Genomic DNA, 22,097 nt, shown 5'->3' on the forward strand with positions numbered 1-22,097 from the left:
TAACTTTATCAAAGAAATCGTACAATACAGTTCATTAGGTGATTACAGAAAAAGAAGAATATTTATTTAATTCGCTATCATTATTTTATTTAGAATTTCTTTTATGTTCATACATTCGTATTATACGTTTCATTAAGTGATTAAAGAAAATATATTCTATTATTATTATCATTATATATATTTATATATAAATTTTTTATATCATATCAGTTAGTATATTATACATTTCATTAAGCGATTAGGTCAAAAGAATTTTATTTAATTCACTATCACTTGGAATTCTATTTAATTTCACGTTATCGTAATAGATAAAACATGATTAATGAAATTTGTCACGAGATATTCCATATGTTTACGTGGAAAGTTTGATTTAAAAAAAAAAAAAAAAAAAAAAAAAAGAAAGAAAGAAAAAAAAAGGAAAACAAAAAAAAAAAAGGAAAGAAAGAAAGAAAAAATAATTTCATAATAAATTTCATACGATATATTAATTCGTAATGTCGTAAATTTGAAATCTTTTTCCATCGTCGTCGAGGTAAATCCTATGTTTGCCTATCTTCTTTTTCTTCTTTTTCTTCGTCGTCGTCGACGATTCGATAAAATTATATGGTATTTACCTATCTCTTTCTATCTATCTATCCTTCTTTATATTTCCCCTTCTTCCTTTGCAGGGGGGACAAAACGTACGGTGTTCATCGCACTCTACTCTTGTGGAAACTTTTCGGTGATTCATCCCTTCTTCCTCGTGACCTAAACAGCTGTTGCATCTCTCTCTTTCTCTTTCTCTCTCTCTCTCTCTTCCTTCTTCTTCTTCTTCCTTTTTCTCTATTTCTTTCTCTTACGTATATCCGATTATACACATACACACACACACACACATATACACACGCATACTTATTTAAGTATAGGAGTGGGCTCTCTCTAGCGTGGTCGACCTCCACTGAGAGACATGAGCCACCGCAAAGTACCGAAATATCGTCTCTCTCTCTAGTCTCTCTCTCTTTCTCTCTCTCTCTCTCTCTAGTCTCTCTAATACCACCCGTACAAATCTACTATTAATCGGTAATATCTTAAAAATGAAAAGAATATATACGTGACATACAAAATATCACACGAAATTAGCATTAACAAAATCGTTAACTTCTTTTTGATATATTTAACGATAACATTTTGATGAGCTACACACATATATTATATATATATATATATATATATATATATATATATATTTATACGTATATTTTTTTGTCTTAATTAAACATTAACATATTCAATGTTTAACACTTTCATCGTACAAAAATAAAGTATCGTAATATGAAAATATGTGATACACGACGCGTTTAAAAATATCAATGAAATTTCTTTCAGAAATCAGTAAATAAAAACGTACGTGTTACTTCACATAGCCAATCGTTATTGACTCATTCCATGTTATACGTCAGTCCACGTGTACATACGCATACACATATACGTATATGCATACAAATCGTATCACGTTTATATCGTAATATGAAATGACGTGAGGTATGAAAGACGAGAGTTCACGTAATCGGTGTCAAGATGATGAACAACAGACACAGATTCCTTTCGTTTCGTTTCGTTTAATTTCATTTTATTTTTTAATATCGTGTGACAAATCCGTTCCGTGTAATCAAAGTTCATTCAAAGTATCAATCAGTTTTCCTTCTTTTTCTTTTTTTCCTCTCTAATCTTTATCTAATGATGCAAGCGAAAGAAAAAAAAAAGTAAGAGAGAGAAAGAGAGAGAGAAGATTCATCATAAACGTTTCGCAAAGTGGGACACGAACGCCCGGCGTTCGAGTGACTGTTGACGTAGCAATAATTGTGACGATTAAATTACGACGTTAATTAGTAAATAGAGCCTTGTAAAATTCCGCTCTCGGTCGCTTCACAAGCACGCGTCTTCTACGCTCCGGGTCACGTAAGCTGAGCGAGCTGATTTCAAGTCGTAAAATAGAACGACTGTTCGTTCCTTTTGTGTGTATCTTGGAGTAACCGTTAGTCCGAGCACATGTATATTCGTAGTAGTGCATCTATAGCATCTCTCTCTCTCTCTCTCTCCCTCTTTCTCCATCTCTTTCGCTCTTACATCTATTTCTTCGTTCACCAAATTTGTGTATAAGTGTAAGGAGCAATAATGTTTCGATTGTTCAAATATTCTTTTCGCTAATGTCTTACAACAATATTTGTTTTATTTCGATCACCCGGTAATGCCAATTAGGACGTTTAAAAAAATGTCAAGGCTTTTTTTTTTTTTTTTTTTTTTTTTTTTTTTTTTTTTTTTTTTTTTTATTCGATTCTCTTTTCTATTTTACGAAAAGAAAAAGAAAAGGAAATTGTTTCTCGTCGATATGTTTTTTTCTTATCCGATAATAATCCGATATATAGATATATATGAACATGTGAATTGCGAAGTAATAATGTAATTGAAAGTAATAATTATCGTAATAAAAAATGATAAAGAAATTTGAAAAAAAAAAAAAAAATCACGAGAAAGTTAATATCGCATACTCGAAGAATGTCTTTATCGGAGATAAGAAGAAACTCTCGAGAGGGATCGATAAAATTAATCGAAATCGGAAACGTGCAAAGTCGATAGAAGAACGGAAATGAATTATAGATATTATAGATACTTTAGAAAATAATCTTTTCGATCATTTACGAGCTTTCTTTCCTTTCGATTTTTCACTTTATTCTCTTCTTCTTCTTTTCTTCTTTCATCGTGCTATCAATCTTCATTCACGTGTTGGATATATATTATCGTGTTATATAAAAAAGAAAAAAAGAAAAAGAGGAAAAAAAAATCGACTCGAATACACGTGTCTGTTGGTAATTTCATTGCAATTATCGCGTTTGATATCGAACCAGCATTAATTATGAAACAAACTATGTACGGCTCGATCGAAGTTCTTTCCTTGGATGAGTGGATGCGTGCGTATTTGTGTACTTGCATGTGTATGAGTATAGTTTATCATTCTAATCGATTTGTTAATATTCCTGTCAAATTGTTGACATTACGAAAGATTAGATTTCGAAATCTTTGTATATTCATATTTTTGAGTTATTCTTGGATGTTTTATCGTTTATTTTCATTTCTCTCTCTCTCTCTCTCTCTCTCTCTCTCTTTCTCTTCCTCTCTTGCACGTACATGATACATAAATACGATCGCGTTAAAAAACGTAAGGAAATTGTTTTTGTTTTTTTTTTCTTTCTTTGTTTTTTTTTTGTTTTGTTTTTTTTTTTCTTTCTTTCTTTCTTTCTTTAAATGTACAACGAATGTGTGTTACGAAACACAAAATACATGGAGATAAGGAAATCATGAAAAAATTGGACAAGTTCATCGTATTAAACAGAGGATCTCTTATCTCATTCATTCGATGAAATAGCGCTCGATAATTCGACGTAAATATTCGAATTCGTTGATTGGTTTTCGCTCTTTTTAAAGAAAGTAAACAAGAACGAAATTTCAAGTCGATTATAAAGATACGCGACGTCGAATCGATTTGAATCTGATTTTATCTGATTCTCGAAAGTTCCAATGGAGAAAAAGAGAAAGGAGATGACGATCGGAATCATAATTAGAACTTCGTCTAATTAGTGTATAAGTTAATTTACTCGGTTTAAGGATCTATAGGAAATATATAACGTGTTATTGTCTATTAGAGTCTTTCGTTGCTTTCAAATATTCTATTTTTATTTTTCTGCTTTTTCTTGACGTGTTCTTTCTTTCTTTTTGTTTTTTCCTTTTTTTTACGTTCTTTTTTGTTTTCCTTTTCTTTTTTTTTTCTTTTTTGTTTTTTCGACAAGATCGACGAGATCCATATTTACGAGTAGCAACACATGTTGACACCGTATCACACTTCTCTGTGATAGATACAGCGTGACCAACGCGTGTTGTTACTATACTTTTATAACAACTTGCATAAAGAATTAAAACAAATAATAATAATAATAATAATAATAATAATAACAATAACAATAGTAATAATAATAACAAATAAATAATAAAAAGAAAAATAAAGGAAATCAAAAGATAAAAAGAAGGAAAGGCCGTTGATAATACATGAAAAATATCACGTGCACTATCAATTTTATCGATTCGCCGAAACGAACCTCGATCTTTTATATACCTATATATATCTATGTGTGTCTGTCTGTGTAAAATTCTTCTCGATCATGAGGGTAAAAGGGCTTTGACCTTTGACCGTTCTCGATATAATCGAGAATTAAGTCAGACAATTTGTTTTTGTATTTTTCTGTGTCATTGGTGTGAGAAATGTGATCCAGTTGCCATCAAGATTGTTTTATAGTGTGATCACGATAACCGAAGGTCGTTTGCATATTCGGTCAGAAGTTATTTTTAGGTCAGCGTTTCAACGTTGCAGACTTTCCTTGCTCTTAGCAACGTCTCTGTCTCTCTCTTTCTCTTTCTCTCTTTCTCTCCTCTTTCTCTCTCTCTCTCTCTCTCTCTCTTTTTCTCTGTCTCTCTCCGTCTCTCTTTCTCGTTTCTATCTTCTTACGATGTGTCAGTGTATACGCCCAACTATTCTTAGAGAGGATCGCGAGGCACCGACCTTCTCGAAAAATTCCGTTTACCATGCTCTCGACGTTCGCGAAATAGTACACTGTGCTTAGACACGATTACACACACACACACACACACACACACACCTTTTTAATCGATCTATACTGATACAAAAATTATTAATTTCAATATAACAAATGTGCCATTTAAATGATTCATTTTTTGTAATCTCTAATAGTTATCGTCTTATATTTAATTTAAATTTTTACAAATATTATTATCTTCATATTACTCATTTTTTGATTGATCATTGATTATTTCATTGATTATTATTATTATCGTCGTCATCATCATCATCATCATCATCATCATCATCATTATTATTATTATTATTATTATTATTCTATTTTTATATTATACGAAATAATTTCTAATCGACAGACATCAACAAAGGTGTTACGTATAAATAGAAACTCGCGTGATGGGACGAAAAGGGCATTATGGCAAGTGGGTATCATAATCGAAGAGCGCATCGTACGAGCGAGGACAACACTGTGCGAGGTTTTATTGTCTCCGCGGGCGGTCGTCGATCGTAAATCGATGGGATTTTTTTTTTCTTTTTTATTTCTTTTTCCCTTCTCTTTTTTTTTTCTTCTTTTGTAATAAAGATCTTCCGCGTTAGGGAGAGCTGCTTGGATACACACACACACAGTTCATTTTGATCGATCATTGGGGACAGAACTTCTTTCTCTTTCTCCCTTTCTAATTATGATCTAATATTTTATTTTATTCTCTTAGTTCGAGAGAACATTTTTTATCTTCTTATATTATATCGTACATTATCCTTATATATTTTTTATTACGTTCGACAACACATTTTTATTATTAGAATTATTATTTCATCGTTGATCTTGCAGTTGCACGTACGTACGATATACGCATGTAGTATATCGTTTTAATTAATACGATCAATTATTTTCTTTTCAATTCTTATTGTCATTGTTATTTATTTTTCTTATTATTTCTACATTAGATTTTTTATCTTATTGTTAATCTTTCTCCGGCATTGAAATTAATAAGAATTGAAATGATAAATTAATCGATTAATTCGCTTCATCAATGTATTATACTTCCGTGGTTAAAAAAAAAAAGAGAGAAAAAAAAAGAAGATTCTATCTTTCGTGCGTTGAATAAAAATAAGTTTTTGAATAAGCAATCGAAGGATTCGTAGGAGTTCTACTGATAATATTTCAAAGAAGGATCGCGGAAGAGGACGTTATGCTATTGGATGTCTCCCGAATATCAATGAATATGTATATGCCTCGATGAAAATCAGTGATCGTGTATGTACGCGATTCACAGTCATTGTACTTCGCCAATGACACGTCAGCATGCTTTAGAACGCGTTTCGCGATCGAACGCCCATATAAAGTCCCGAGAAGGGAATACTAATGCCAAAGTAGATACTCTTCGCTATTTTTTCGTTTATTTTTCTTTCGTCTTAAACCTGAACGCACTGACTATCAGTTGACCAAGATTTTAATATTTGAAAATGTCGTAATACGATCACTGTATTATATATTTTTTATTATTTTATTATTTTTTTATTTTTTTTATTGGGTTATAATTTGTCATTTTTATTACACGTATGGATGTATGTATAGAAATTTACAAATATAGAAATTTTCTTTTTGTATTATTTTATTTTATTTAGATCAGAATGGAAAAATATATTTGAATTATTCATAAAACATTTATCTCGTTATTTTTCTTTTCTTATTGGAATACAATTTATTGCTTTTCTTATATTATCGTCTACTATTTATATGTATAAATATATATATATATATATAAATCATATTAGAAAAAAATACGTGCGTAAATTGTTTATGTAATATATCTCACATTCTCGAATTTTTTTACTCGTAGATCCACACATAAAGGTCGCAGGTCGTCCAGATGACGTGCGAACAGCTAAGGAGAAGATAATGGAGATTCTAGACACTAGGGTAAGTCTAATTTATAGTCAAAGTTGTTAAAAAATAAAAAGAAAAAAAAAAAAAGAAGAAAAAGATAAGGAAGAAAAAGTGGAAGTAGAATTTATAGTAACAACGGAGAAGTTTCCTATTGGTTTATCTAAATGACAATCGAACACGTGGAAGATTAATAAATCGATCGATCGATCAATTTCAAGCGACTTTAGAGCTTTAACTTTTTCTTTACCAATTATGATAGAGTATATACACAACGACCTTGAGTTTCCTTCGATCGATCAAATTTATACGAATTATTCTTATCTTTTATAAGATAAATTTGTTATCATTGTTTTTATTATCATTCTCATTACATTTTTATATCTTTCGCACACACAAACACACACATGTGTGTTTTTATTTCACTTGTTTTTCTCGTTCCAATTAATCCGTAATTAATCGAACCCTGGCACCAAATTCGATGCACCCAATTAGTTTCTTTTGAATTAACAAAAGTTCCCTCTCATTTTGGTTTAACGCAATGCGACTTTCATTTTGTCAGTAATCATTTAACACAGACGAATCAACGTTCTATTATTCTTAATTACATGAATTTCACTTAATGAGCATTTAAATGCACTTTATTGGTACTTAACGTTTACCCAATGTGTTCGCTCGAAGAAATGGCTCGAAAGATAAAAGTCAAAATAAATCGTTTTCACCTTCAAATTTTTACAAGATTTTTTACGCTCGCTCGTTTTCTGTCACGCCTCCGTGATTCCTTTTAATTTTTATTAATTAAAATCAACGCTCGTCCATAATTATTAGAGAGGGTGTGTAGAAAAAAAGAATTGGAAAAAAACTCGAAGGAAGGAAGAAAGACATCTATCTATCTATCTATATAACAGTCTATCTTATCTATATAACAGAATCGATCTTCTATAATATAATTCTCAATCAAGAAAGCGTATCGTCATCTTACAATTAACGATCGGACGGAACGATTAAAATTTTCCTTTTGCATTTAAAACAACGTTCCGTTATTACGGATACATATATATTATTATACCATATATCTATGCGTTTATATGTAACGAAAGGAATGTTTACACAGAACGTTTGTAAATTCTCTCTTTTATATATATATATATATATATATATATATATATTAACTTAGATTGCAATAGATTATATAAAGGCCAGTCATTTGTTCTAATTATCTTTTCTTATCGTAGGAAATATTATTGCTTATGTAGGAAGATACACGTATTATGTTCGCATATTCTTTTTTCCTTTTTCCTTTTTATTTATTTATTTTTTTTCTTTCTTTCTTTTTTCTCTCTTTATATATTAATACGAACACGTATAAAATCGATCAACGAGTATCGATGAAATAAAAATCTCCTTTATTTTTTTTTTTGTTTTTTTTTCTTTTTTCTTTTTTTTTTTTTTTTTTACTTTTTACTTTAATCGAGTGCTGCTGGTACGCGCAGACGCAAATACACGCGCGCGCACGAATACACATACACATGAGTATTTGATAACTCGTTAATCTCGATTATTCGTTGACATAGTTATTGCTCTGAAAGGAATATCGATTATTATATTCCGTTATACGTATAGTAAAGGTCGATTCAGGAGATATAATCATGATCATTATTCCACGTACGCATATCTGTCAAGGTATGACTCACGTGGAATACTTTTTCATTGACATGCTGATGCTATAAATATCAACGTTTTGTCGATTTTTATACTAACACACAAACATCGATTGCTTTCTTCGTCGTGCGTGGTGTTTCCATCGAGTCGAATGTTAATACGAATTTAATTGACTTTTCGTATTTCACCCTTGTATTTTTATCTTTTCTTTCTTTTCTTTTCTCTTCGTCTTTTTCTTCTTCTTCTTTTTAATTAATTAACACGATCGCTTTGAAAGGAAGAAAGAGAGAGAAAGAGACAGAGACAGAAATAAAAAAAGAAGATAATTCAAGTTCAAATGCGATTATTGACAGGATCGTCGCGTGATCGCGTGACTCAATACGACGATCTACGACGTTAAAGTCGTCGGGGCTCGCTTTCCTTCACTTCGAAATGCATGTGTGTATGGTATATATGTTTACCCGTCTCTGTGCGCTCGTGCACGTTCGTCTATGTCTGCGTGCATAAAAGTCAATGTGCCGTGTAGAGAGGTGTACCATTTCCTAGTTACTTGCTTCAAGAGAGCAAACGTGTGTCTATTTTTCTCTCTTCAAGGTGTTGGCGATCGTTGCCACGTTCTGTCCTCCATTTTATCCCTTTCATTCGCATTTATTTTTAACGAGGTATCGACTGACTCTAAGTTGTTCAATTTCTTTATTTCCTTTCTTTCTTTCTTTCTTTCTTTCTTTCTTTCTTTCTTCTTTTCTTTCTTTCTTTCAAAGAAAACGATAAATAAAAATATAAAGGAAGAAGAACGAACGAACAACGAATAAAATGAGAATCAACAAGAAAATTTTATTCTATTTTTCAGCAAAACAATATAGTGACCATGAAAATGGATGTCAGTTATACCGACCATTCACACATTATCGGAAAGGGCGGACTGACGATTAAACGAGTGATGGAGGAAACTGGATGCCACATTCATTTCCCAGATAGTAACCGCAGTAATCATCAAGAGAAGAGCAATCAAGTTTCCATTGCTGGAGAAATCGATGGCATTGAGCGTGCCCGTGCACGAGTTAGGGTAAGCCTAACTAAATCATAAAGATTTCAAGAGAAAAGTTTTTAATCAGTAACTATCGGGATCATTATCGTTGTAATTAAAAGTTATTTTACTTCGAAAAGAAATGAATAAAGAATAAGAAAAAAAAGAAAAGAAGTAGAAGAAGAAGAATAGTATCGTTCATCGAAATCTAACAGTACGTAAGTACATTCTCTGTTTCAACTCGGTTTATGTCGCTTCAACATTTTTTCTTTCTCTTTTACGAAATTTCAGCGGTAATTTTCGAGAAACGAATATACAGTAGAGTGGAAGATAAAATATTATTCTCTTGTAATTAACCTTAAAAAGGCAAATATCATATATCAAAATTGTCCGATCGCAAAAACTCGTTTTCTAAGTCTCCCGTTTCGTTTTTGAACTCGACGTATTTCGTAAGGACAAGTTCTTTTTTTTTTCTTCTTCTTCTTCTTCTTCTTCCATCTTCTATTTTTTTTTTTCTTTTTCTTTTTTGTAATCGCAGGAGATTAAAAAGAGATAATAGTAATTTGATGGTTAAAAGAACCTTGAGAGGTAAATTAGACGCATAGTCGTGACATTGCTGTATTCGTGCGATTGCAGAATCTTACACCGTTGATATTCTCCTTTGAATTGCCAATAATGGGAGCATCACAACGTACTCCGGACGCCACTTCGCCTTATGTTGTAAAGATTCAAGAGAAATACAACGTTCAGGTGATGCTACGTACCAGACCGAAATTGCACGCCACGTTGGTTCTCGTCAAGGGTTGCGAGTGGGAAGTTTCGCAAGTAAAGGAGGCGACCGTACTCTTGATTCACTATATGTGCGAAAACTTAGCTGTGAGTAATCATTATTTCGACATAAGATTGCTATCTCTATCTCTTTCTTTGTCTTTATCCTAGTTTTATTCTTTTTCCTTTTCTTTTCTTTCTTCCTCCATTCCTCCATTCCTTTCTTTCTTTCTTTCTTTCTTTCTTTCTTTCTTTGTTTTTTCTTTTTATTATTATCGTCATCATTATAATTATTGTTATTATTATTGTTATTGTTGTTGTTGTCGTTGTTGTTGTTGTTGTTATTATTGTTATTATTATTATTTAGAGTCAAATTCAAGTACAAATGTCGATGGAGATATCGCCGCATCATCACAGTATTGTTCTTGGTAAATCAAGTAGCAATCTTAAGATGATAATGCAGAGAACATCGACACAAATCATGTTTCCCGATGCTAGCGATCCGAATATCCCTAGTTTGAAAAAAAGCAATGTTACTATCATCGGTGGTATTCACAATGTTTACTTAGCCCGGCAACAATTGGTCGTGAGTAATAATAAAAATTAGAAATGATATTTTTAATCGCGAATTTAAGATAGAAATTTGATCATTAATTTATATTCTTTCCAGGGATCTCTTCCGCTGGTACTCATGTTCGATGTCCCGAAGGATTACATGTCGTCGATCGATACAGAAACAATTTCACAATTGATGCAATCCCTCGACGTGTTCATAAACGTGAGGCACAAGCCAAAGCAAAGTACATTTTCCGTGATTATCAAGGGAATCGAAAGAAATGCCAGCAACATTTACGAAGCCAGAAAGCAACTTCTTGGCTTGGAGGAGCCAAGAGTTAATGCTGAAATACCGACCACTTATCACATTCCAAATGCTGGCAATATTTTTCAAGGAAACGCCACGAATGGTAACGGTAAGCGTTATTGCAACATTGTTGAAAACATATTTCACAATTTCTGAAGTACCTATAACGCTTTTACAACGCGTGTAAAGATGTAGACATCGATAAATATTACATTGTTTCACGCAGTTTGGTGTCAACATTTTTATAATTTAATAATAACGTATTATCAAAGAATTCTTTTTTTTTCTTCTTCTTCTCAATTTTCTCATTTTTTTTTTCTTTTTTTTTGTTTTCTCTCAATTAACAGGTACGAATACTATGAGTTGTGGTATACCGGATAGTTTGTCGAACATGTTGACCGTGAACACACAGAATTTACCTTGCTGTGTTTCTCCTATGTCACATTCACCCAATCCAATGGGTCTCTCGCCACATTGGAGTTTACCACCGATTCCGTCCATGTTTTCATCGTTACCGATTCATCATCCATATCCTTACGGGCACTTAAATCACCTGCTAACGACGCAGCACATGATGCACAGCAACATGATGGCCCATTCTCACGGACTGTCGAATCATATCTTGAATGATATTGGACAAATTCATCCTACTTTATCGACAGGCTTGCATGGAATTCATGGAATGGCAAACAGCCTGTCAGATAGCAAGGAAGGCAGTGGTTCGTCAAATTTTTATTTATCTACTTGCTTTTTTCGTTTATAAATAAATAAACAAATTGTGGAATTTATTTACAGCTTACTCCTCATTGAGCAGCGTTTCAAGCTCTTTGTCTAGTCCAGCTATTAGCCCTAGAAATTTATCACCAGTGAATCCAACAGTGACTAATCCTAATTTAGGTAACTACGTCGTTGAATATCTTTTTAATTAAAAAAAAAAAAAAATTATATATATATATATACATATATCTCTTCGTGATAAATAAAACTTTGCTTGTTTTCGATAGACTTGTCGAGTATGCTGTCAGATCTTTCGGTGTCCGATCGTCGAGCACCAGGTTGTGAAAAGAAATCATTGGAGATGGCCGCCCAACAGAATCTTACGCCTTCCGATTACGAGCAGAAGAAGATGATGGCCGTTCTAGCTGTACAAAATAAACCAAACACTTCGGAGTATCGAGCACCAACGTCGACTTGGTCAGGTTATGGTCTGAGTCAGACTATTGCTCCGTTATCATCGACTGAACTAAATAAGGTTATTTCTCTTTTCTAAAGCTGCTCGTTTCGAAGAATCATTATCAGGAAATTGTATCAAAATTCTTTTAGATATTCACATTGATAATCCGTTAAAACAGTATAAGATCCAGCATTGTCTTCGGATCCATTATATTTTATCATTTCGAAGAAGTGTCTCTCGATAATTTTTATTTTATTTTTTTTATTTTATTTATTTGTTTTCTCTCAATTCAGGAGTTGTCTTCGTCTGATCCATTCTACTTATGGGAAGAACCAATGACACCTGTGTTAAATACATGCATGGACTTTGGTATCGGCTCGAATAAAGATCGAATCGGTCAAATCGGTTCGACTTCGAATTACATGGATCACACACCGACCTCGCATTTAAAAAAGATCACATCTCAACGATATACCGATCTTGCTAGTATGTTAACAAGCGTTGGCCTTGAGAAATATAATCGTAAGTATTTTTTCCCTTATTTTTGCTATACGTATGTTACGTTGGAAAACAAGCACACGCTTCGAACGCATGCTTCGCATCGAATCGATGGAAATGAAAACGAAAAAAAAAAAAATTAAAAAAAAAAAGAAAAGAAATATGCTTTTTGGCTTAAACGATCTTCAAATGGTCTTCTTTATCGTCAGGCCTGTTCACGTCGCACGAAGTGGACATGGCTACGTTTCCATCACTGACGGAGAAGGACCTCTGCGAGATCGGAATAAGTGCTTGGGGTGCGAGACGTAAAATAATGCTATTGATCTCGGGTACGTAAGCTTTTCATCATGACGCAAACATTATCCTCGAAATTATTCATTTCGATGAAATTAATTTAGAAAAAAAATCTGAACAATGTTTAACCCTTTGCAACGCTTCATCTTATCTTTAATAATCTACAAGAACATTATTATAGAGTCATGCTTTACTAGATCATAGCTTAAATAAATAATATTTAAAGGATATTAAAAACTTGGATGTGCGAAGAGAGGATTAAATTTGTGGGAATAAATCGAAAAGAGAATGATGGTTAATCGATGTTGTACACCACAAGAATCAACTACAAAAGAATATATATACATATAATATCTGTACTCTTTTCAGAAATGAACAAACGAAGTAATCCATTTAGCGGTAGCGCTGCACCAGGTGCGGAACGAAAAGCAACCGCATCGACAGCGGCATCCACTTCGCTCGAGAAATGCACGCTCGATACCAAATGGTAAAGGAAGATGCACGTGAAGTATATTAAAAAATAAAAGAAAAAAAACTATATAACACAGGTAACACAAGTAACGCGGACGTCATACGTAAACGATAATATCGTATGCGTTAAGAAAACGACCCGGAACTATGAGACAGGGTAAAAATCAAATGAGAAAGAAAAAAAAGAAAAACAGAAAAATAATATTCCAAATTCGAACATACAAAAAAAAAAAAAAAGAATAGATACGAGGGAGAATTAAATTTGGACGGACATGATTCGTCGTTATTTGAAGTATAACGATGGGGATCAAATTCGATCATATAGGATCCTCCTAGTTGGTAAAATAATATAATTTCAAGAAGACGAATCTATCCGACTCGGCGGAGAATAGTACTCTGACCGAAAGTTACGAAGAAAAAGAAAGAAAGAAAGAAAGAAAGAAAGAAAGAAAGGAAAGGGATTTAAAAACACGAAGTGAAAAGAAAAGTTATATAATAATAATAATAATAATAATAATAATAATAATAATAATAATAAAATAATAATAATAATATCATATAATAATACCGTCAAAACGACTCAACGAACTTGACAACGAGTATGGAAAGGAAAAAAAAGAAAGAAACAAAAAGAAAAAAAAAAAAAACAAATCATTTTGCATGTTTATTGTAATTTCGTATTTCGTCTAAGGGTACCGGGAGAATAGGCTGATGATTTATTATTTTTGCGTGCCCGAGAGAAGTATTTTGGCCAGAACGAGTCCTCTAAAAAAAAAAAAAAAAAACCCAAAAAAAAAACAAAAAAAAAATAAGAACAAAAAAAAATAGTCCCAAACTAACCCAGATATCTCCTCCGCCGTGCAATTTAACCCGCCTCCCTGCTCCTCATCCCCACTCATCTTCCCTCTCCTTTATTTTTTTTTTCTCGCCATTTTCTCGGAGCACGCGCCCCGACGGTGCCTCTTTAGGATTAAGTAGATGAAATGATCGTTATATACTATTTTTTTTTTTTTTTGTTAAATTCACTATTATCTTATTTTCTCTTTTTTTTTTTTTTGTTATTGGCGGTGTCCGTCGAATCGAACGATACTCCGCGAGATCGAGAATCGTTCGATTCGTACACGTTTGTCGCGTGATCGAGAAAGAAAGAATGCATGCGTCGAGTCTTACGTGTGCATGTACGTATGTATAATGTGTGAATGTGTAGATATGGGAGTGTGTGTGTGTGTGTGTGTGTATGTTTATGCGCGCGTAATATATATATATATAAAGTGGAAGATTTTTTTTGTACGGTGAACGGGTGATGATGATAATGATGATGATGATGATCATGGTGATGATGAGTTAGAAAGAAAGAAAGAAAGAAAGAAAGGAAGAAAAGAAAAATAGGTACAGGAAAAAAATACTATACAAATTTATATCATATTATATATATACGCACACACACATATATATATATATATATACATATATATATATGTGTGTATATATGTATATATACATATAAATAGAAAATAATTATTGAATCAATTGCAAGCCCGAAACGTCGACGATTATGACGATCGGGTTAATATTTAAAAAATAGCGAGGCTTCGAAATAATTTTTTTCTTGTTGCGAGCGATGGTGGCGGGAGGCATTAGACTATATTTTCTTTAGATATTTTATTTTTTTTTTCTTTTTTTTCCCCCTTATTTTTTTCTCCCTATATATAATATCTCTCTCTCTCTCTCTCTTTCTCTCTCTTTTTTTTTTCTCTATCTATCTATCTATCTATCTATCTTTTTTTTTCTTATTGCGTCCAGCGACCTTTCGTCGTAGCAAAGCTAAAAAAAAAGATATTTAATTCAGACTAAGCTCGAAGCAAGCGCGAAAGCGCTCCTTCCCGACGATCGTTATCGACTTCAATAATATTTTTTCATTATCTTTATTTCTCTCTCTCTCTCTCTCTCTTTTTTTCTTTTTTTCAAAAAATTGAAACAACAGAAACAAAAAAACGATAGACGAAAATGATAATAGCGAGATTCACCGATAAAATAATGCGTTCGAGATCGAGGAAGCTTTTCTTTTTTTTATTTCTTTTTTCTGTAAGCTTCTCGATCGTCGAGGTCTCTCAGATCCTTTTTTTTGTCTTCCTTCCTTTTTTCGATCGTCGAGACGGAGCGCGGCATACGCTCTCTCGAGTTTTACAATGTAACAAAGTATTTATTATTCGCTCGCGAAAGACGCTGGATTCGCAAGCCGACCGACGATCTTCCGAGGAATCTTATCTTTTCTCTCTCTGTCTCTGTCTCTCTCTCTCTCTCTTTTTTGTTTCATATCGATCTATCGTAACTATGGAAAAAGATTTTCGATAGTTTATCCGATTGAAAGATCGTATTACAATGATCGATCCTCAAGCAAGCTCACAAATAATATATTTTGCTAATTTTCAAGCATTGATAAATTACAGTCGATCGATTGTCGCGATTTTAAAGAGGAATGAAAAGAAAAAAAGAAATAAAAAATTGAAATCATTCGACGGCAATCAATCAATTTCATTGTTAGAAAACGTTAATGATAAATTAAAGAGAGAATTCTCGAGAGTGAATTCGGGCGAGGCACTCTTTTTTTTTTTTTTTTTTTTTTATCTTTTTCCCTTTCGTGATATCGTGCATCCCTAGCGAAACTACTTTGACTTAGCATTTTGTGAAGTCCTTTTAAGCGTAAATTATTGTTGTCCTTACGCCGTGATCGCGTGCTTATAAGGATTACCGATAGATTATTAAATGAAGTTAAGGAAAAAAGAAAAAGAAAAAAAAAAAAAGAAAAAAAAAGGAAAGAAAAGGAAAGAAAAGAAAAGAAAAGAACGATGGTAAAGCTTATGCGGGAATAAAGCAGGAGCAGAAAAAAAAAATAAATGCGTTAAGAAAAAACGTCGATGAGAGATAAAGACGAAAAAGAAACAAAAAACAAACAAACAAACCAATAAAGAAAAAAAGCAAACAAACAAAAATAAAAGAAAATGAAACATGGTAAAACCGAAATAGAGTCTAGTATATATATATATATAATATCTTTGTTATAAGAAATATATGTTATATATTATGTGTTCTCCACTGTGTGATATATATATATAAATAGGACTGTCCGTCGTGTCTGTTCCTCCGTGTGTTTGTTGTTACAATGAAACGCGCACTTCCTACGTTTATTATTTCGTCGATAATTAAAATATAATTCATTAGCGAATTATATCGACCCGAAGCGAAGCGTTAAGTTGTTCGCACGTACATATATACATATATATATATATTCGATCGAATTTCTTTACGCAATAACTTCCCACGTTCAGAAAGCTTCATTTTAATGTCTCGAAATTGAACAATAATTATCTATAACACACACACACACACACACAAAACAAACATACCCGATGTTCCTATGTAATAATTTTACAAAAAAGAAAAAAGAAAAAATTTCCATCCAAATATATTCGAACGAAGAAAATCTCGATTCGAATTATAAATTATTTGAATCGTCGGGAAGTTTTGAATGATTATCAGAAATATTTTCTAATGGACAATTTTGCGACGCTTCGGGCGTGCATTCGCACGTACATATACATACCTACATATTTACATACGTATTTGTTCGTGATCACGATCGACGCTATTCTCGTTGCTAAAATGCGTAACGATGTTAATTTGTATTATATAATGCACATTCCAACTTGACAACAGCTTCGATCGATCGATTCGTTGATATTTCTCTATATATATATATATACATAAATACCATAATAATGAAGGCGAAAGAAAAATTTGTGCTTATTAATGTACTTTTCACTAAAAATTATTATCGTTCCCGAAGAATTTTTATTTTCTATTCGAAGGAACGAATCCGCCCGTCAAATAAAGACGCAGCAATCGAGCGAATAAATTCAACCGAATATAATGTTGTGTAATAATAATAATATTAATAATAATAATAAGAAGAAGAAGAGTAAGAATAAAAATAAGAATAATAATAAGAAAAAGAATAATAATAATTATAATAATAATGATGATAATGATAATGATGATAATGATGATGGTGATGATAATAATGATGATGATGATGATAATAATGATAATGATAAATGATAATAATATTGCGTACGAAGAAGAGGAAAGCGTTTTATAATAGTGCAGCATGATATTTTTATATGATAATCTAATATTTTGATAAGCAACGAGTATATCATATTGATCTATTATTATTGTTTGTTTCGGACGAAAACGCTAATCGATGCTCGAAGTCGAAATGTTGTATTGAAAATAAAATAAAGAAGATTTTGTATTGCTATTTTTTAATAAAAAGAAAATATATAGATATACATTATAAACCATTTTGTGATAATATTTAAAACATTAAGGTTGCTTCATCAAAGCCTCATCCAGCTTTTATAAAATTTATAAAACACCAATGTTTGTTTCCACTCCATTTCTATTAACTAAAGATTCCAGTGTTATTTTTCTTTTCTTTTTTTTTTTTTTTTTCTTTTATTTTTTCATGGTTTTCATTGTAAGAGTAATCTACTTTATATCATTATTTTATATTACTATTTTATATTTATATTATTACCTTGTATTACTACTCTTACTCTTCATTCTAACTGTAATTAAACATTAAAGTACTTACATTTTTCATATCTGATAATTGCGATCGATAAACAAACTATATGTAGAATAATTCTAAAATAATTTCTTAGAGAAATTTACAAAAAAAAAATTATTGTTCTTATATATTCTTTTTTTTTTTTTTCTTTTTTTTTTTCATTCATCATCTTTCATTCTTACTTATCGTGGCGTATATTGAACGATGATTCCTAATTAATGTTGAACTGACTCAATTAATTATATAACTTATATTTGTAGAAAAGAAAAATATTCGGACGTATTTTTTATCTGATCGAAAATGGATCATTGACTTGTACTACTTAAAAATGTTACACCATATATGAGCGATTGACATGTACTACTTAACAAATGTTTAACCATATACTAGCCACCTGCTGCCACCACACTATCGTTTGCTACCAAGTATTAGTATCATTATTATCGTTACTACTATTATTTTTATCACTACTACTTTCACTATCATTATTATCACTATTCTCACCACTACTACTACTACTTCGACTACTACTACTACTACTATTACTAGCATTACTATTAGTACTACCACTACTACAAGTAATACAAGTCAATCGCCTATATATGAATAGACATATTTTTAAGTAGTACAAGCGAATCATTCTTATGACGTCAGATTTTTAAGTAGTACAAGTATATCATTCTTATGAGGTCACACGTTTATGTAGTACAGATCAGGCATAGTGAAAAATCAATAGAGTAACGATAGGAATTTACATAAATTATTTATAACAAAAAGTTAAGAGAAAAAGAAAAAGAAAAAAAATTTATATCATTTATAGTACCACTCATTTTCATTGTCTGTATTCTGTGTTTTTTTATAATTATTTTAATTGTCTATATTGTGTTGCTGCTACGATTTTTGATAAAACAGGAATCTATCTCACCGATCTTTGGTAAAATAAAAACTTTTCGCCAAGGGTGATTAAACAGAAAAGTACTATCTCGAGGATATTCGTTATAAACTCTAATTGTTTGAATTCGTGGAAGCGGATTGTTGGATGATTTTTGTAAAAATAATTTATTGTATATACACGCGATAGATCGAATGAATTGATTATATATATTTAATAAAAGGAAATACAAAAGATTCCACCAACCTCAAACCAACAATTTCTAAATTACGTATCTAGATACTTGCTATTCGATACAATAGTCGAATAGTGGGGACAGTTTCCCGGTTGTTTTCGTAGTTCGTATTTTGTTCATAGGTGTCTCTGACATCGCATATACTACGAACGAAAGATGGTGAACATTCTTAATATATACAAAAATTCATATACATAGTATCGTACACTAGTTTCTGGAAGAATCACTGCAAATCGTCATTCTTGACTGTAGGACCCGGAATGGCGACATAATTTTTCATATCACAGTCGTGTAATTCGGTATCGCACTCTGGACAAAGGAATATCTTCATCGCAGTAAAATTTGCACCCAAGCAATAATAACAGAAAACGTGTTCGCAACCAGCGTGCGTTGGTAAGATAGGTTTCTCCTTGCAATAAGCACAAACAGTAGATTCATTCATAATTGGAAATGATCGTTTAATTCCATTTTGTTTATTATGATACCAAAACCTTCTTATCTTTTGTTTTAAATAATGATAGTTTAACATAGGTATTCCTAATGTAAATAATTCCATTAAACCGTGCCAAAGAAGTTCTCTAGTCATGTAAGAATATCCAATAGTTCTTTGCTTATATCGATTCACAGAAACACTGGAAATGTTTAATAATCTTTCTATCAAAAGAGGTTGAGTTCCACGATGTAAAAAACTAACCAAATTTATCAATTCCAACAAATGTACAAAACTGATTATCCACTTTACATAAATCTTCAACTTGCTTGTTCTTTTGAGTTTTGATATCATACCATTATCGATTACTCTATCTTTAATATAACTTGGCAAGAATTTCAAAGCTAAGTACAAAATGGATTTGATCTTGTTTAAGTTGTCGTAACGAAGATCAAGCATCTGTTGTCCAAACGTATGACTCTTGTGTCTTAACGAAAAATTCCATATAAGAATTTTCAGAAGAGCTTTGATCTCTGGTTGCCATTTGTCTACTTTACCAGGCGGACAGAATTTAAAAATTTCTTTTACCTGATTCTCAAAAACTTTATTGATCTCGTCATCTAGTGACGCTGCATCGAGCTGATTTACCCTGGACACGTAAGGAATGGATGGCATCTTTCTCTATCTAAAAATTAAGAAACAATAATAGATATTTCACTATAATACTATTTTTTGCTATTATATTATAATAACATTAGAATTTATTCTAATAAAAATAGAACTTTCCTCTTTTACGTACAAAGTGTTAAATCATTCCAAATAATCGCACATAAGCACGTAACTTATTACATAATATTTGTGACAAATACAAAACAAATAAAATCAATGACAGTAAATATGACAATTGATACGACATAACTTTAACGTTTAATATCATTTCCATATCACATAGAAGAAGAAAGTATAAACGAAAAAGTAAAGAAAAGAAAAAGAAAGAAATATTACATACAATTCTTAATATAGAAAGTTAAACCATCAATACGCATTAAAGGTTATGACAGTAAACAAAGAAAATTAAAAAAGAAAATTCAAACAACACATTTCACGTACACGATATTTCCTCGGACGAAAACTTTCGTACTATTAATTTTAATAATCACAGTGAAGGAATTATTGAGGATTAAAAACTCGTAGAAAACTATTCAGTTTCGTTCCGAATTTCGTGGCGTTGCGAGCTCTTTTCTCTTTCTCTCTTTCTCTCTCGTTTCTAAACGAAAGGATAAGGTTAGAAAGATAAAAACGTTGAAAAGGATTAATAAGAACTATTTTACAAAATTTGAATCGCGTTTGTCATTTGTTTTCGCGGATTTGAACAAGATATCGAAACGAAAGCAAAAAACGTTGAAGCTAAGAAAGAGAGAGAGAGAAAGAGAAATAGAGAGAGAGAGAGAGAGAGAGAGAGAGAGAGAGAGAGAGAGAAAGAGAGAGAGGAAGGTTAAATAGGAGTAGGAATAGGAGTAAGAGAGAGGAGACGAAGCTGGCCGCGCCGTCGCGGGGACACCATCTTGGGCCGCTTGCGATGACGTCATCGAGTGTCGCTAGCAAAGAAGAGAGCGGTGGTGGTCTCGGTTCCTCTCTCTCACCCGTCCCTTCCATCGTGCTCGCCCCGAGAGATATCATGTTTTCGTGATAAAGTTTGACGTTTTAACGGTGCGGCAGAACGTTAAAAACGTTCGGAGGTGGGCCCGTCGTCCAAGTGAAAAGGAGGACGAAGACACCGCCATCATCGCCGTCGGCGAAGCCACGGAAGCTTCGGCCGTCATCGTAGACGTAGTCGTCGCAGCCGCGTCGAGAACACACGGTGGAAGAAGAGGAGGAAGAGGAGAGAAGAAGGAGGTGGTGGAGGAGGGTGGTGGTGGTGGTGGTGGTGGTGGTTGTGGTGGTGGTGGTGGAGAAGAAGGAGGAAGAAGAAGAGGTGGAGGAGGAGGAGGAGGAGGAAGAGGAGGTGAGTGTAACGTGTATGACGATGATGGAAATTACGTAATCTCGAAGCGTCAGAGATAGAGAGACAGAAAGAGTGAGTGAGTGGGTGAGTGAGTTGTGCATGTGTTTGAGAGAGAGAGAGAGAGAATTTTCCGCGAAGTCACTTTCCACGCGTGGAAACGTGCCGTAGCACGCGTAACATCGATCTGCCACACGACTCGGTTGTCGTACGTGCGACTCGTGCGAATAATCCTCCTACTACGTTTATCTTCTCTCGTCTGACAGGTTAACCTCAAATCTCGAGCGCACGCGGCGCTAAAACACACGCCTCGCACTTGACGCACCTGCGAACGCGTCAACACCCTTCTTTTACTTTTCTACTTCTTTTTATTCGTTATTCGTTTTTCTCTTTTTCTTCTGTATTTCTCGTTTCTCTCTCTCTCTCTCTCTCTCTCTCTCTCTCTTTCTCTCTCTACCTTTCTCTCTCTCTCTCTCTCTCTCTCTATTTCCTTCTTTTTATTTAGTTGGCGCGCTTTCGCACGACCGATCATTTCAATCTAACCTCCAATCATATTCTCGAAAGACGTCGTGTCTCGTCGCGAAATTTCGGACATTTTCACACTCCTTCCTTTCGATAAATCGATCTCTCTCTC

General features: G+C 32.7%; 3 protein-coding genes across 10 annotated transcripts in view; 2 read left to right on the top strand and 1 right to left on the bottom strand.

Moving 5' to 3' along the window:
* Positions 1-13,685, top strand: part of LOC122633264 (protein bicaudal C homolog 1-A) — a 36,479-nt gene extending 22,794 nt beyond the window's left edge. For 4 of the 5 annotated variants that reach the window (XM_043820954.1, XM_043820953.1, XM_043820952.1 and 1 more), the window contains 11 exons: positions 6,472-6,551; positions 9,028-9,243; positions 9,841-10,080; positions 10,340-10,558; positions 10,643-10,943; positions 11,182-11,553; positions 11,630-11,731; positions 11,839-12,086; positions 12,302-12,530; positions 12,716-12,835; positions 13,170-13,685. In XM_043820954.1, coding sequence (XP_043676889.1) covers positions 6,472-6,551; positions 9,028-9,243; positions 9,841-10,080; positions 10,340-10,558; positions 10,643-10,943; positions 11,182-11,553; positions 11,630-11,731; positions 11,839-12,086; positions 12,302-12,530; positions 12,716-12,835; positions 13,170-13,291 — 2,249 coding nt within the window. In that variant the 3' untranslated portion in view covers positions 13,292-13,685. The remainder of the gene's footprint in view (positions 1-6,471; positions 6,552-9,027; positions 9,244-9,840; positions 10,081-10,339; positions 10,559-10,642; positions 10,944-11,181; positions 11,554-11,629; positions 11,732-11,838; positions 12,087-12,301; positions 12,531-12,715; positions 12,836-13,169) is intronic. The other variant, XM_043820955.1, reaches the window with a different exon arrangement.
* Positions 13,686-18,763: 5,078 nt separating this feature from the next.
* On the bottom strand, positions 18,764-21,401 carry LOC122633270 (peroxisome biogenesis factor 2). 4 transcript variants are annotated; one of them, XM_043820984.1, is made up of 3 exons: positions 20,572-21,401; positions 20,050-20,146; positions 18,764-19,948 (listed from the first exon to the last, which is right to left on the bottom strand). In XM_043820984.1, the coding sequence occupies exons 2-3, from the start codon at positions 20,079-20,081 to the stop codon at positions 19,255-19,257; spliced, it is 726 nt and encodes a 241-aa protein (XP_043676919.1). In that variant the 5' UTR covers positions 20,082-20,146; positions 20,572-21,401; the 3' UTR covers positions 18,764-19,254. The 4 variants fall into 4 exon arrangements, with proteins under 4 accessions (XP_043676919.1, XP_043676920.1, XP_043676918.1 ...); XM_043820985.1 differs by having other exon boundaries at positions 20,471-21,401; XM_043820983.1 differs by having other exon boundaries at positions 18,764-20,146; positions 20,471-21,400.
* A 50-nt stretch (positions 21,402-21,451) lies between these two features.
* Positions 21,452-22,097, top strand: part of LOC122633268 (stress-activated protein kinase JNK) — a 156,254-nt gene continuing 155,608 nt past the window's right edge. The window contains exon 1 of the mRNA XM_043820967.1: positions 21,452-21,466. The gene's annotated coding sequence lies outside the window, so the exon portion shown is untranslated. The remainder of the gene's footprint in view (positions 21,467-22,097) is intronic.

The sequence above is a fragment of the Vespula pensylvanica genome, chromosome 12 (assembly GCF_014466175.1).
Source record: "Vespula pensylvanica isolate Volc-1 chromosome 12, ASM1446617v1, whole genome shotgun sequence".
Taxonomy (NCBI): Eukaryota; Metazoa; Arthropoda; class Insecta; order Hymenoptera; family Vespidae; genus Vespula; species Vespula pensylvanica.